The sequence below is a fragment of the Cervus canadensis genome, chromosome 26 (assembly GCF_019320065.1).
Source record: "Cervus canadensis isolate Bull #8, Minnesota chromosome 26, ASM1932006v1, whole genome shotgun sequence".
NCBI classification, from domain to species: domain Eukaryota; kingdom Metazoa; phylum Chordata; class Mammalia; order Artiodactyla; family Cervidae; genus Cervus; species Cervus canadensis.
Genome location: NC_057411.1, coordinates 52,103,130 through 52,118,832, shown reverse-complemented (window position 1 = coordinate 52,118,832; position 15,703 = coordinate 52,103,130). Strand labels below are relative to the sequence as shown.

Below are 15,703 nucleotides of genomic sequence, written 5' to 3'. Positions count from 1 at the left end.
CTGTAATCCCTCCGTTAACCAGAAGAGCCACCACCCGGTGGAAGCGCAGCCCTTGGCTCAGGCAGGCTGCTGACTCACGTGGGAGGCGCCATCAGCATCTTCCTCCCAGAGAGGCAGAGGGTCAGCAACTTGATGGCAGGGTCCCGACGGGCCAGCAGGGAAGACGACACCCTGGTGCAGGAGCGGCGCGAGCCGGGGATGACAACCCTGATAAGCCGACCACGTCTATACACGGGAGACAGGAAAATGAATCTCCGCTGGCGACAAGATCACAATCAGCCCGGAACGGTGAAGAATTAATCATGCTGGCCAAACGTAATTGAGTTCTGACACCCCTGGGTTCGAAGTACAAGAGTCAAGAATAAAGACCAGTCAGTCCCAGCCGATCGGTTACCTGTTACATTCACATGGAAAGACCAGATTATGTTAACAGTGCTAACAGGCAGGAACTAAAGTCTGAAGACAGATTTCCCTGGTGCTTAAGAGCATTCTAAAGATATAGATGTAACACCAAAGCGGTAGCTGGGGTGACTCTTCTAGAACCTGAGTCAGGTATCATGCCTCCCACCCCAGACCCCCACCCCAGACCACATCCCTCACCCTCTACTCCAGCCAGCCTGCCTCCTTCACCCCTCTTACGGCCAGCACAATCCACGCTACGGCTGCAGATCATTTACAGTCCTCCCAAGGCCCCCAAGTCTCCCTCTCCACCAGCACCAGCCTGAAGTGCTGGTTCCCATCATGGGAACAGGCTCTGGTGGACGGAGTCCCCCTAAATACAGGCCCCAAGGTGAAGGTCCTCAGGGTGTGAGGACAGGTGAACTAGAGACAACTCACCTGCACTCTGCCCCAGGCCCCGCCACACACACCCCATGCGATGGGCGAGCCTGGGGTCACTGCGGCAACCACTCCTGCCTGGGGGACCCCAGAGGGGGCATGCAGGAGGGCCCCTCAGAATAAGCTCTCTCCACGGTGGGCTCCTAGGGGACAGGGTCCTGTGCGTCTCAGATGGGAAGGCTCTCCACCTCCACGGTCCTGACCACCTGCTCTGCTTCACTAAGGACCTCTCTCCCCCGTCTCTGGGGAAGGTGGGCCAGGACCTGGAAGGGCCCACCCCCAGCTAGACAGCACCCCACCCCTCCAGGAGCCAGGGAAGCAGAGGCACCTCTGGGGCTCTGCCCAGAGACCCCATCCAGCCCATCGGTCAGTGTTTTCCACCCCCCGTGTGCACAGGGCTGCCAGGGGCCACTATGCAGCAAGAGTCCGCTTTGCTTCCGTTCCCAGTGCTCCCAACCCTCCCAGGCGCTGAGGCACCCTCTACCCTGCGCCCCCAGCCCATCTCTCAAGCTCTTGCCCGCACCCCCGGCCGAGCCCCTCATGAGTGTGGACAGCCTGGTCACCGCCCTCCCACCTCTGGGCCTCTGTGCTGGCCGCACCCTGGGGCCAATGCTTCTGGCTCCCGCAGCACAGCTGGCTCCCAGTACACCCAGGTGTCTCCCAGCCTCCAGCCTGCCTCGCAGCCCTCCTGCCTGTGACCTGATGCCACATTCACTGTCCCCAAGTACCTGAGTGCAGGCTTACAGCGCCTGTCTGTGTCCCCCCATCCATGAGGCTGCTGGAAAGTGCGAGGTCCGCACAAGTGACGGGACCAGGAAGGGCTTCTGCCCCCCGCAAAGCACTTTGAACACAGTGGCGAGAGCCCACCCCTTGCTTAAAAGGAGCTCAGTGTCACTTCCAAGGAGGTGGCCACAGCTGCAGGCAGAGCCTGGGTATGGAGACGCACTGTGGGCGGGCGGCCCCTCGGGCTGCAGGGGGGACTGTACAGCCCTGGTCCCCAGACACGGAAAGGCCCTGGCACCCCAGCTGCAAACCAAGCAGCAAGCCGAGGCCCTGGCCTCCTAGCACCCGCTGGGTACACACTCCCTTCAGTCGCAGACTGGGGCCGAGAGGCACACACAGGACGTGGCTGGCTCCACACCCAAGGTCTGGACCCGGCTTCAGCATGACCAGGGCCCCAGGGCAGAGCTGCAAACTGACTAAAAGGAGGTCATTCACCGTCTCCGTGTCCACCCTCCCCGTGCACGCGCCCAGGACCGACGCTGACGTGGCTCCTCCCAGCACAGGCATCACCCAGCAGCCAGTCTGTCTGGCAACACAGTAAGTCAAAGAAGGTTCTTTTTATTTTTGCAGTGTCATTCCATACAAAAGCAATAGAAACATAACAGTCTTTAGAAGTTTACAACTGAATATACGAACAGAAAATCTGTACACATTATCATTTACAGCCATTTTACAAAGTGAATTAACTGATTATAAAAAAAAATTCTAATCCCTCTGCTGCCTTAACTTTTGGAGTATTTTAGGTAGAAGGCCCACTTAGTGCTATTTACAAGTACCAAATTAAGACTGTATAACTTACACATAAAATCCATTAACTTATCAGCTCAATTCAATCTTTGACTATTCAGTGCTCTGTATGAGGAAAAAATCCCATCTTGATATACTGACAAACAACCAGAAACCTAACGCTTTCCATAGAGATAGTAAAGGAGCCAATTGTGAGAACACTCATTCAGATACCAGTGAAGAAAGTCAATGCTAGACTGGTCCCAAGAACAGTTAAACCCAAACCAGCCATTTGACGAGTAGCAATTTAACATCTACTATACCTGTGGAAAAGCAGTTACAGTACACTTTCCAGGTTACCATCAAGGATGCTGGAGATTAAGCGATTAAGGTTGTTGCAAGACTGCTTCAAGTTAAATTTTCCTCAAATTTAGTTCCATTTACAATTTAAAACATGCAAAGTACACTCCCTATACATAAAATTAACATTTCTTAAGAAAACGGGGCAAGAACACTTCACCATGAAACAGCAAGCTATTAACGGGAACCTCCAGTTACAAACGAGGATGCATGCTGGGCAGTTGGCCTCCAGGTGGCGCCGGTTAGCTCATGGCCGAGAAGTCTCTCAGGGGCTCGGTTAAACAGGCCTCCAAATCAAACTCGTCCTCTGCCTGGCGGTCCATGTGCCTGACTTTGGTGGGGGTGCTGCAGAACATGTCCTGGAAGACAGAAGCACAGTCTCAGCAGCCCCTGGGGCACAGGACTTGCTGCTGAAGGGCGCTGAGCAGGGCCGCTCAACCTCTGGGGACTCAAGACTCCCCAGGATCGCAGGAAACTCCGAGAGAATTAACATTCACAGATAATGTCAAACTTTAGCTGACCTCTCAAATTCCCGCCCCCAACCCTGCCCCATGAGAAACGGAGCAACCCTTTAAGTCCTCTGAGCCGCAGCCACTCGAGGCGGTGGGAGCCATGATGTGGCTCAGAACCACTGCTGAGCCAGAAACCAGATCGGGACGGCCACCCTCAGCTCTGGCCCTGGGCTGACATGACCTCACTCCACCCAAAAACAGGGGCCAAGGTGTTCAACCTGAACCTAATCTAAGGGGACAACATGAAACCGCCCACCGAGGAGCCTGAACCCCTCTAAGAAGTCGTTTCATGGGGGAAAACAGGAAGATTATTCTAAACTACAGGGAATTAAAGAGACGTGGCTATTAAACATGTAATCCTTGATTAAACTCCATATCAAGAGAGAGAAAAAGACCTGTGAAAAGGGTATTACTGGGACAAGCGGAAAGCCTGAACAGCCTGTTTACGCGGCAGCGGTATTCTAGCAAGGTGGCCTTTGTGCACAGCAGTGACGCTGTGGCGTCTCTCTGCTCAGCTGAGCAGCTCTCCCCCGGGCTCCCGCTCCCGAGGGGGACCTGCGGGCTCACCTGTTCCCACCCATCCTGCTCTCTCGCCTCCCGCATCCCCCACCTCCGCATCACTTCTCCCTGGAGGTCCCAGGACCCCCACAAGGACCCTTGCCTCTATCTGCACAGCCGCCCTCCCAACTTGTCTGATCACAAGCACACGATCAGAATCCGTTTGCTGAGCTGGGATGAGGGTCACTCAATCCAGATCAAGGACACCACTTGCTGAGATCGTTCGGCATTGGTTTCTCTGTAGTCCTGCCTGCATCTGAATACCCACTAAACTGGGATCCTCCTGTGGTTAAATATCCTGTTTTCATTTGACAAGTTTCCAGGTTACTAGTCCTCAAAAAGCATTTGTGGTAGCTGTATCCCTCATGAATATCTCTGTCATCCTTCTATGTTGGTGTTTGTGTTACTTCTAACACCTCTCAGAGTCAGAGAGGACCCGGGGTGCAGGTGGCCCCACGACTGGAAGGACAGGTACCTGTTTACCAGGGCAACAGGTGGCAGGCAGAGAAAGGCAGTTGTGCACTTTGATTTTACCTGCTCCTTAGCTGTTCACAGTACAGGCTGGTCTTATATAAAGCCTGAGTTTTTCAAAAAAACATTTACTTCTAGTTTTTAACCTGTTTTTCCTTCCACTTCGTGGGCAGGATATTTCTACATGTAAGTACTGGAGCAATCTCCTTCATAACAAGTGAGAGGTCAATCACTTCAGTCATGTCTGACTTTTTGAGACCCAACAGACTGCAGCCCATCAGGCTCCTCTGTCCATGGGATTTCCCAGGCAAGAATACTAGAGTGGGTCGCCATTTCCTCCTCCAGGGGATCTTCCCGACCCAGGGATGGACCTTGCATTGCAGTCTCTTCACCACTGAGCCTCTGGGAAAGCCCCTGTGATAACAAAGGCACCCTTTGCTGTGAAGTGCTATTGTGTGTGGCTTGCACACACGCAGAGAAGCCTGAAGAACTCGCACTCAATCAGTAACCACAGACTGAGAGACGGAGGAGTCTGTACACTGCTTTTCATCTTCTGAGTTTTTTTTTTTTTTCCCTGCCCCAAAACATGTCCTTTTTAAAAATTGGCAATTGTGGGGAAACCCCCAGGCCCAAAGCATCTCTCCATTTATGACAGCTAGCTAGTGATCCTGTATCAGCAATTCACCAGCACAAACTAAATAGCCTAAAATTAACACTAATGACAAGGCCTGTATCTAACACCAGAACTAGAAAAGACCTTTTACTTTTAAATGAAAATGGTGGTATTGATTAGTCAGACCAAACCCAAAATCTTAAAATAGGGATCCATCAAATCTGACATTTCAATAAAGTCAGAGAAAGAGGTAAGGACCCCTTCTTCTAAGCATCAGAATCAAATTTCAGCTTAAAGTTCAGTTTATAAAGGGACATATGTTATAAACAATAAATCTGAAACACTTGTGCGGAAAGGCACTTACGAAGTTGTCCTGAGAGCTTGTCTGGGACTCAGAGCTGCTTTCTGCGGACTCAGTCTCCATCTCCCCGAGGTCCACAGGATGTCTGTGCAGTGAACACATGCGTGTCAGTCACCACGTGAGGGAAACAGGAGGCATGTGATGCAGGCGAGCAAGCTAGGCCGGGTCCGTGAGGCCCACGCTGCCACATGCGCTCCCTGCACCGCCTCTGCCCTGACGAGAGGACACCCCCCACTCCTCCGCCCAGGCCCTCCCCAAGGAACACTGGCAGCAGCCACCACAGGCAGGATGTCCACCGTGCTCAGAGCACACAAGAAGAAGCTGCCCACTCCTGCGCGTGGCCAACCGTCTGTACACACCCACAAGCATCCCTGTAAGTAGAAGCGACAACAGTAAAGTCTGGTTTGGGGGGACAGACACTGACAAACCAAACTACACACCACCACTCATTTTTCCAATTTCCTGCTGACAGAGAGAACGGGACAATAGTGACAACTGGAAAGAAACCAGGGTGTGTCTGTGAAGGTGAGGCCAACCTCATAAAGATGTATTAGACATCGTTTCAAACCTGACAGTTCTAATAAACATCCCCAGCTCAGAGCAAAAACTCAGACATCTGGACTAACCGCATCTCTGAGAGAGGGAGATGTTCAAACGAGGGAACCGAGGAGAACCACAGACCAGCCTCCACCTCCCTGCCCACTTGGCATCCGGACCACATGGCAGTTCAACCTGAGACCTTTTCCACTGGACAAAGTTTTAAAAGATAAAAACCTTTCATAGGCAAAAAAAAAAAAAAAGGAAAACCTTTTACTTTTACATTGCTGTTCAGTCACTAAGTCATATCTGACCCTTTTGCAACCCTGTGGACTGAAACACTATGCTCCTCTGTCCATAGGGTTCTCCAGGCAAGAATACTGGATGTTTTCCTTCTCCAGGGATCTTCCCGACCCAGGGACTGAACCCACATCTCCTGCACTGGCAGGAGGACTCTCTACCACTGAGCCAACTGGGAAGCCCCAATTTTTATTGGAGTACAGTTGCTTTACGAGCTCGTGTCAGTTTTTACCAAACAGCAAAGTGAATCCACTATGCACACTTGTTGCTGTTTAGTCCCTAAGTCATGTGCGACTCTGTGATCCCACGGACTGTAGCCCGCCAGGCTCCTCTGTCCATAGGATTTCCCAGGCAATACTGGAGTGGGGTGCCATTTCCTTTTCCAGGAGATTTTCCCAACCCAGGGATCAAGCCCGAGTCTCTTGCAAGTGGATTCCATACCACTGAGCCGCCTAGCTCAACAATTACTCAAGCTTTTCAAGATGTTTTATCTTAAAAAACAAACAAAACCCCATGTACCTCTACTAAGATGAGTTTGTCGTAGCTACAAACAGTTAAGTCCAACCCAGGAAGCACATCCCTCCCCCCAGCCCTCCGGGAGCCCACACGGCCGGCTTCGGACACTAGCAGAGAGAACAGCCACGATACAGGAGGACCCGCCACACAGTGAGAGCTGCTGCCATCACGCAGACAGGGGGGACAGGACTCTAAGAGACGCACATTTCTTGCAAATCACATCCTTCTTCAGCTGGGGGATCCCAAAAATGCAGAGCCACCTTCCAGAGTCTGATCTGCTGGTCCCACGACCGCCGACTGTACTTCTTGAATTTGTTGGGGGTTTTGGGATGAACACCGGGCTGTCGAAGGTGCCTACAGGGAAAGAGGGATGATCCTGGTGCGCAACTAGACCCACGTGTGAACATGAGCCGAACAGCACTACCTCGCTGACTGCTCATCCCTCACAATCCACGCTCCAGTAAAGGACACCTGCATTCAGCCCAGCAGCTGCCATGCTCTGTAAAGCTCCCTCTGTATCCTTGTGCGGGAAGCGGGACGCATGCTCCTCACATACACTGGGTAAGGCTCATGTTCTTCTCTAGTAAAAGCTTTACAATCTGTAACCTGAACTTAACTTTTCCCCCGTCATGTACTTTAGTAGTCTCACATTTGTAAGACAGCTATGATTCCTGAGAAACGTTACCTAACATTCTAAATTATGAAAATGTTACTTGTCTTCATGTCCTTGGTTTTGCAGTCACCAACAGATTCTTCTTTTTTTTTTTTTGTTTTTTTTTTTTCCAGATTCTTCTTTATATAAGTGCCTGAAGGTCATTAATAACACAGCTCTTAGCAGGTGAAAGACACCCAGAATCAGATTCACCACCTACGCAGGTGACCTGGCCAGCCCACGCTGGTGGCACAGGACTACCTGGGGACTTCTTTAATGTAGCGGTCGTAGGCGATGGTGTTCTTCCCGTAGTTGATCTGTTTCTGTCTCCGCATCAGGACACTTTCATCCGTCTCCAAGTCGGCTGGCAATGCGGACACAGACTCCTTCGAATCCGAACTAAACAGAAGGAAAATAACACAGCAAACCTCACAAATAAGATCATTATGTAAGAAAATGTGTAAACACAATAAAAGAGCATTTGCCCTCTGGATTTCCAAACTATATTAACTACAGAACAGTCTAGAATCTCTGAATATATGGAAATTTAGTACAGGATACATATTTCAAATCAGTGAAGAACAGAAAAAATAATAAATACTATTGAGAGTCAGCATTTCACGTTCACATGTTCACCTTATTTGTCATGAGTAAGTCACAGGGTTATTAGTTAGAAAAGAAATGATTACACAGCATTTACCTTCCTGATGATGACTTTCTCTCTCTTCCAAAGTCATTTATGAGGAGTTTCCTTTTATATCTGAGAGCAAAGTAAATAAATGTTGCTGTTTTTACAAAGGTACAGAAATCAACACAATGCTTTCAGAGCTACAAAGCCTCTGTGAGGGTGCGGTCTGGTAAGGGGATTAAGTAATAGTCACAGTAAGGTGGCTTCTTTTTCAACCTCCCTCAATCACCACTCTCCGGTGAGAAGATAAAGGCTACTTGCCAAGACCATACAAGATGCTTAAAGCAACCAGTTCTGAAAGAAAACTACTGCTGCCAATTAAGTAGTGAGACCATGGAACTTTACATCTCTCTTAACCCTGAAACCTTCAGGAAAAACTAAACGTGAGCTGAAATGAAGTCTTTATTTCTAATACCACAATCACTCACTAATGAAACACATGCCTGTTGGGCACAGCTCACCTTGGGAAGACTGCACACCTTCCCACCCCCAACCTCCTTCCTTGTGGATGTCACCAGGAATTTGCTTTCTAGCACAGCAACAACCAACACCCAACTTTGCAAAGTTATGTCACCAACCAAAAAACACAGTACAATCTAACCTGGAAACTGCCTCTAGCTAGAAGTTCATGCTAGGGTCCAAAAGATGTCACATATTCTGGTGCCTCACCCTGCCCCAAGTTTGCTGGGGCATCCCAGTGAAGTCTGGACACCAGGAGACAATCAATTAATCTCCTTCTGTGTATCTAGAACCATCCCATGAGAACTGAAACACTAGTCCCTGAAATCATTTTCTGTAGGATCTCATTCTTTCTGGAACCCATTCAGGTATGATAAGGGATTCCCTGGTGGCTCAGAGAGTAAAGAGTCTGCCTGCAACGCGGGAGACTGGAGTTCAATCCCTGGGTCGGGAAGATTCTCGGGAGAAAATGGCAACCCACTCCAGTATTCTTGCCTGGAAAATCCCACGGACAGAGGAGCCAGGTGGGCTACAGCCCATAGGGTCGCAAGAGTCGGACATGACTAAGCGACTTCACTTTCACTTTCAGGTATAACTAAAACCCATTTTCCAATTTTCAGACTGTTGGTGTGTAGTGTGAGCCAGCTGCCTTGACATACAGCGAGCTCACTGCTCACCACCTGGTGGGAAGTAAGGCAGACCACCACCATCAAAAGCTCCATCACCTGGTCTGCTCAAAAGCAGCACCTTTCCATCAGAAAGGGTGTGATCCAGAGTGGCCCGAAACAGCACGAGGGCAGGTCAACTTCCAGAGAGGAACAAAGAGGAGTCCAACAACAGGAGGGTCAAGACAAACAGGGTCTCCCTGCATCAAACAGGTGCTGGAGACGGTCCCCAGCAAGGGGTGACAGTGGGGGTCAAGACACACAGCACTGGGGCTCCACAGTCCAGTGGTTAGGACTCTACACTCCCAATGCAGGAAGCACAGGTTCAATCCCTGGTCAGGGAACCAAGATTCTGCATGCCAAGCACAGTCAAAAGAAAAAAAAATACACAAGGACATGACCAGAGTTGTTATAAACCTTGTGAACAAACACAAAAACTGCACAGACCAAGTCAAACAGCCTAACTTTTCACAGCTGAGAAAAATCAACATCTATATAAATACAACTCATTCAAAATACTGGAGCCTGTCAACTCCCAGTTCACTCTTCTACCCACGTAGACTATCTGTCCACATACATTTTAATGTCTGAAAGAAATTAAGTGGCCCCTTAAATGGTCATAACCAACCTCAACGTGTGCCTGTGTCCTTTCCAATGGAGGCAGCTCTAAACACCACTGACCACTGCAGACGCAGAGGAAGCAGTCTGGCCCTGCTTCCCTGCTTGACAGTGAGGACAGACCTTCTCATCCAAATTAAGAACCAACAGACTCTTGGCTCAATATACTTCAATTAATTTCAAGCCACAGCATTTTAACTCAAGGCTCATTCACTGGATTGGATGGCATATATCAAGTAGAAGAAAGGCCCCAAAACACCAGGGAGAATGTAATCCTGGGATAAGCAGGGGTGAAGAATGCCATCATCTTCTGAACTGTAAGGAGCTGAGGGAGAGGACGTAACTTGGAATTGAACTTGAACACACACAACTTTGGGCAGGCCTGCAAAGGGGTCACAGACCCCAAGTCAGGGACTTCCCTGCATTCTGGCACTTCTGAGCTATTACCTGAGGCAGGTGTCAGTCAAGAGCGCATTCCCCAGTGGAGTGGGAACAGCCAGTGTGGAAGGTCAGAGCACATGGCCATAGATGCCTGCAGCCCAGCCAGCCACTTGTCCAACCACAGCCACCCTAGGACAGCGCCAAGACACTGGTCCACAAACGTCAGTTGGCAGGCTCAACAGACCAGCTTAAGACGTGGCTGGACCCCACCGTTTCCCATCCAGCAGGCCTGGGGTGGGGCCTGAAAACCCGCATTTCTCACAAGTTCCCAGGAGCTGTGATGTGGCTGGTTGGGGGCCCACCACCACTTTAGGATATGCCTCAAATTTCATATACACTTTAAAACACCACAGGTAACACTTCCAAGTGGTCTAAAATATATACCTTGCAATTTCTTTGTTAACTCTGGTCCTCATTTCATCTTCTTCCACTGCACTTGCCCAGTCTGAACATCTAGAACGGGGCTTAGGGCCTTCGGGAGTGGTAAAGCTGCAAAACAATGAAAGGGCACGTTTGAACCATGACACAACTTTCAGTTTCCTTTCAAATCATGTATCAGGAAATGTTCTGAGGTTGTTTGGAGAGTGCCAAGAAAATGGGCTCCAGAGTAATCAGCTCCATTAACTCCCTAGCTCACCAAGTTCCAGCAATTCGCTCCAAGCCTCTCTGGGTTCTGTTTGTTAAACAACCGTGCACTCCCTATGTGTCAGCTAGATCATGAGAACACAGTCCATGGGGGGAAAGGCAGACCAAGTCAACAGGTATCATTAGCACCAAGAAGTGCACTTATCTAATACAACTTTTTCTGTAATAAGTTTTGTTTTTTTAAAAGGATTTTAAAGAAAGATTTCAGCTAATACATTCTCAGTGCTAAGCAGAGTGACCAACACCTAATAAATGTGGCTAGTATTTACTTCCAGATGCACGCAATTAACGGTTCAGAATATATCACATCATAATTAAAATGTGGGGAATAAAAATATCCTTCAGAGCTCTTACCACATCAGGGCTTAGTCTACTGATAAAGGCATCCCTAGAGTTGGATACATTTAATCTAGGAGCTCAGTTCTATCTAGAACTCAAGGAAATCTTCAGTCAAGTTCAGGCAATTTGAAAGCATGGGGCTTCATGCCAAGAATTGTGGCAGCTAGAATTGTTGGTATGTCTGTTATTTATAGATAAGATGTAAACTCACATTTTTATCTTTCTTCCTCAACTTTCTATTGGTCACTACTCATACATCAAAAAGAGAACTTCAACTGCAACAACAAGCAATTTTATATATTCTAGCTGAAAACTCAATGGCATGCTTCGAAAATGCAACAGCAATAACCAAAGAAATAATCCCCTTACGTAATTATAATTTCTTCCCTTAGTTACCCCAACCAGAAAAACTCAAATCCTAAAAACAAATTTCTACAGTATAAATATGGTTGGCAGGGTCTGAAATCAAATTATTGAACAAGTTAAAATGACTCAAGATTGTATCTCAGACACAGAGGAAAATCAAATGGAGGTGTGCCCAGGATTAGACATCAACACTCTCAATAGTGTGTCAAGAGGTCCAGGTCTGCATTTCCCAGCCATAACAGGTGCCTCAGCTTTTAAAAGGTACTGAAAAGACTCTTGAGAGTCCCTTGGACAGCAAGATCAAACCATCAATCCTAAAGGAAATCAACCCTGAATATTCATTGGAAAGACTGATGTGGAAGCGCGAACTCTGTGGCCACCTGATGTGAAGAGCCGACTCATTGGAAAAGACCCTGATGCTCGGAAAGACTGAGGACAAGAGAAGGGGACAACAGAGGATGAGATGGTTGGTTGACACCACTGACTCAATGGACATGAGTTTGAGCAAACTCAGGGAGATAATGAAGGACAGGGAAGCCTGGCGTGCTGCAGTCCAAGGAGATGCAGAGTCAGACACAACTTGGCAACTGAACAATGCCCTTTTACGCCATCTCACATTTTGGTAGCTCGACAGAAACTACCTTTTGTGGAACTGAAACTCATGTTTTAGATTAGGCAAATTACATTCACCACCTCACCCCTAGCTTGGGATGAGTACTTGTGGGGAAAGTGCTCAAATGGAAGATAAAGGTTTATTTACACACTGAACTAATGTCCCTTCAAAGGGATCAGTTCTTGTATCCATGGAGATGTGGATGGCTCCACTCTCCAAGAACCTGCATCATGTTCCACTGCCACCACAGGGGATTGTGGGAATAAAAGCACACAGAACAAACGGCAGGGGCAACGCACCTAGAACAGGAACATTGCTGGCACAGGAACAAGGAGGCCTGTGTGGCTGTGAGCCACAGGCGGAATCCCAGAATACAAAGGAATTTTAAAGCAATTAAGCAGTTAAGGATTTAACATTTTGTCTTCAGTTAAAAGTGAGATCACTGCAGGGGTCAAAGCTTGATCTCAAAGATAGCTTTGTGATAGCTATCTTTGTGATGGCATCTTTGTGATGCCAAAGAATGTTCAAAATACTGTACAATTCTGCTCACTTCACATGCTGGTAAGGTAATGCTCAAATCCTTCAAGTTAAGCCTCAAAAGTATCTGAATCAAGACTTTCCAGATGTATAAGCTAGATTTAGAAAAGGCAGAGGAACCAGAGATGATATTGTCAACATTGACTGGCTCACGGAGAAAGCAACAGAATTCCAGAAAAACACCTACTTCTGCTTCATTTACCTGAAAGACTTTGTGTGGAAAATTCTTAAGAGATGGGAATACCAGACCACCTTACCTGCCTCCTGAGAAACCTGTATGCAGGTCAAGAAGCAACAGTCAGAACCAGATATGGAACAACGGACTGGTTCCAAACTGGGAAAGGAGTACAATAAAGCTGTGTATCATCACCCTGTTTATTTAACTTACATGCACAGTACATCATGCGAAATGCTGGGCTGGATGAGTCACAAGCTGGAATCAACTGCCAGGAGAAATATCAATAACCTCAGATGTGCAGATGATACCACTTAAATGGCAGAAAGTGAAGAGGAACTAAAGAGCTTCTTGATGAGGATGAAAGAGGAGAGTGAAAAAGCTGGCTTGAAACTCGACATTCAAAAAACTAAGATCATGGCATCCAGTCCCATCACTTTATGGCAAATAGATGGGGAAACAGTGGAACAGTGACAGACTATTTTCTTGGGCTCCAAAATCATTGGGGATGGTGACTGCAGCCACGAAATTAATAGACATTTGCTCCTGGGAAGGAAAGCTATGACAAACCGAGACACTGTATTAAAAATCAGAGACATCACTTTGCCAACAAAGGTCTGTATAGTCAAAGCTGTGGTTTTTCCAGTAATCACGCACGGATGTTAGAGTTGAACCATAAAGAAGGCTGAGCACCAAAGAATTGATGTTTTCAAATTGTAGTGCTGGAGAACTCTTGAGAGTCCCTTGGACAGCAAGGAAATCAAACCTGAATATTCATTCCAAGGACTGATGCTGAAGCTCCAATACTTTAGCCACCTGATGTGAAGAGCCAACTTACTAGAAAAGACTCCCAACACTGGGAAAGATTGAAGGCAGGAGGAGAAAGGGGCGACAGGGGGTGAGATGGTTGGATGGCATCACCAACTCAATGGACATGAGTTTGAGCAAACTCCACAAGATGGTGAAGGACAGGGGAAGCCTGGAGTGCCGCAGTCCATGGGGTCGCAAGAGCTGAACTCCACCTAGCAACTGCACAATAACCTATTCCTCACATCTAGCCCCAGGGCTGTTAGAGCCTCTCCTTCTCTCACATCTTTCCCCAAGAAATCTCAAATCTTTAAAAGTCACAGGTATGCTGATCCTCAATTTATGCCTCCCCACCCAGACTGTTAGATGCTGCTCTCTCAGTATCTTTTCTTTACTCATCTCAAAAACTTAAAAGCCTAATCACTGACTTCTTCCCCAGACCAGGTCTGGTCCACACCTTCCTCTTGCTAACAAAGTTTCATAAGAGACCAAGGTCTGCAGGTCTCAAAGCTAGAGTCGTCTCTGACTCCTCCCTGCATCGGCCCCTTAACCCATCAAGTACTGAGAGTCCTGCCTTAGAAGTCTACCCTAAGCTACACACTCCTTATACCGTCTCCACAGCTCGGTCTTCACCACCCCTTTCACCTGACTTGGCAGCTGTCCCCCACCCTTTGTTCTCCTCTAGCCAGTCCTCATACTAGCTAAATGCCTCCCCACCTGAGGGCCCTGGTGTGTGGATCCTCAAGGGACCACCTCCCATCTCATCCGGACCGAGGCCTTTCCAGACCACGGATCTGAAGAGCTTGCCGGCCTTCACCACCGGACACCCGCTGCGTGTACTCCAGAAACTCCTGTCTCCCTGAAATACTTTGTCTGACTTGCTGACCCACCCGTGTCAAGAGTATAAGAACAAAAAAGAAACCATGGTTGGCAGGGTGTCTTGACCTGCCCAACACACTGCCCAGACTAGAAAACACTCAAGTAAACTGCAAATTGCAGAAGTACGGCCAAGGCTCCTCAGAAGGGAAGTGCCTCAGGAGCATCAGGGTGCAAAGAGGGTCCTGGAGGTTAAGGCTTGGTTTGCATCCTGGCACCCACCTTCTGTGACTGCTACAACACCCAACTTTCCTGACTCTTTCACGGGGGAGCCTGACTCGCCGTGTTGGAACGTTCTATAAAGTTTGTGGTGGCCCTCAATGCCATCCCTGGAACCTAGCAGGGCTCGCTGACTGAGACTGAGCCCAGTTTTTGTTGACACCCGTCACTGAGACACCTCCTCGGACCCTCAGGGACCTCCCAGTCCTGTTGTGACGCACAGGGGCCAGGGCTAGTCACGGGTGGTGACCCAGGGGCGCCCCGACTAGCTGAGTGCTGTTGGTGACCCACCGGCAACCCCCAGTCAGGTGAGGGGAACCTCCGCCCAGGCCCCCTGAGCCGCCGCAAGGGGCCCACCTGTCGGGTCTGTGACCGCTGGGCGGCCTTGCGAGGCCCTCGGCGTCTTCGGGCTTCCGGCGCCTCCCGTCGGCCGTGCGCTTGCGTCCGAGGCTCCAACGCGCAGGGGGTGGAGGGCTGGCGACGAGAGACCGCGTCAGAGCGAGGTGGCCTGGGACTCCCGCCCAGGACCCCCGTCCAGACCCCGCCCGCCGCGCGCCCGCCCGGGAGCACCCGGCGCGCGGCCCGACCTCACCTGGCGTCGTTGTCGCGACGGTTCTCGTACCCGGCGGGGCTTCGCGGCCTGTAGGCCATGGCGACGCGGCGGGCGGGCTCCTAGGGTCCGGTGGCGCGGGAAGCAGACGCGAGTCTTCCTCAGCGCGGCGCTGACTGACGCGCGCGCCCCGCCCCCAACCGTATTTATCAGGCGACGCCCCGCCCCCGGGCTCCCGCGCGCGCCGCGCCGGGCGAGACCATCGGGCCGGGGCCCAGGGGTAGCCCCTCGGCAGCGCGCGCCGCGCAAGCTGCCCAGGCCGGGGCGGCCGCCGTGAAACTGCTGCCCCGCGCACTGCCGTCCGGGCGGCGAAGGGGTTCCGCCGGGGAGACTGAGGCGAGGCCCTAAGAAAAGGTTGTCCCCTCCGCCATGGAGGCGGCCGGTCCGCCGGGACGCTCGATGCTGATTGGCCGCGCCTT

General features: G+C 49.9%; 1 protein-coding gene across 1 annotated transcript; it reads right to left on the bottom strand.

Moving 5' to 3' along the window:
* Window positions 1–2,157: 2,157 nt before the first annotated feature.
* On the bottom strand, window positions 2,158–15,424 carry LOC122428302 (stem-loop binding protein). The gene is made up of 8 exons (XM_043448234.1): window positions 15,267–15,424; window positions 15,032–15,148; window positions 10,482–10,586; window positions 7,927–7,986; window positions 7,488–7,625; window positions 6,779–6,928; window positions 5,225–5,306; window positions 2,158–3,065 (listed from the first exon to the last, which is right to left on the bottom strand). Exons 1-8 carry the CDS (start codon window positions 15,323–15,325, stop codon window positions 2,949–2,951), a joined length of 828 nt encoding a protein of 275 aa, XP_043304169.1. The 5' UTR covers window positions 15,326–15,424; the 3' UTR covers window positions 2,158–2,948.
* Between the last annotated feature and the right edge of the window lie 279 nt (window positions 15,425–15,703).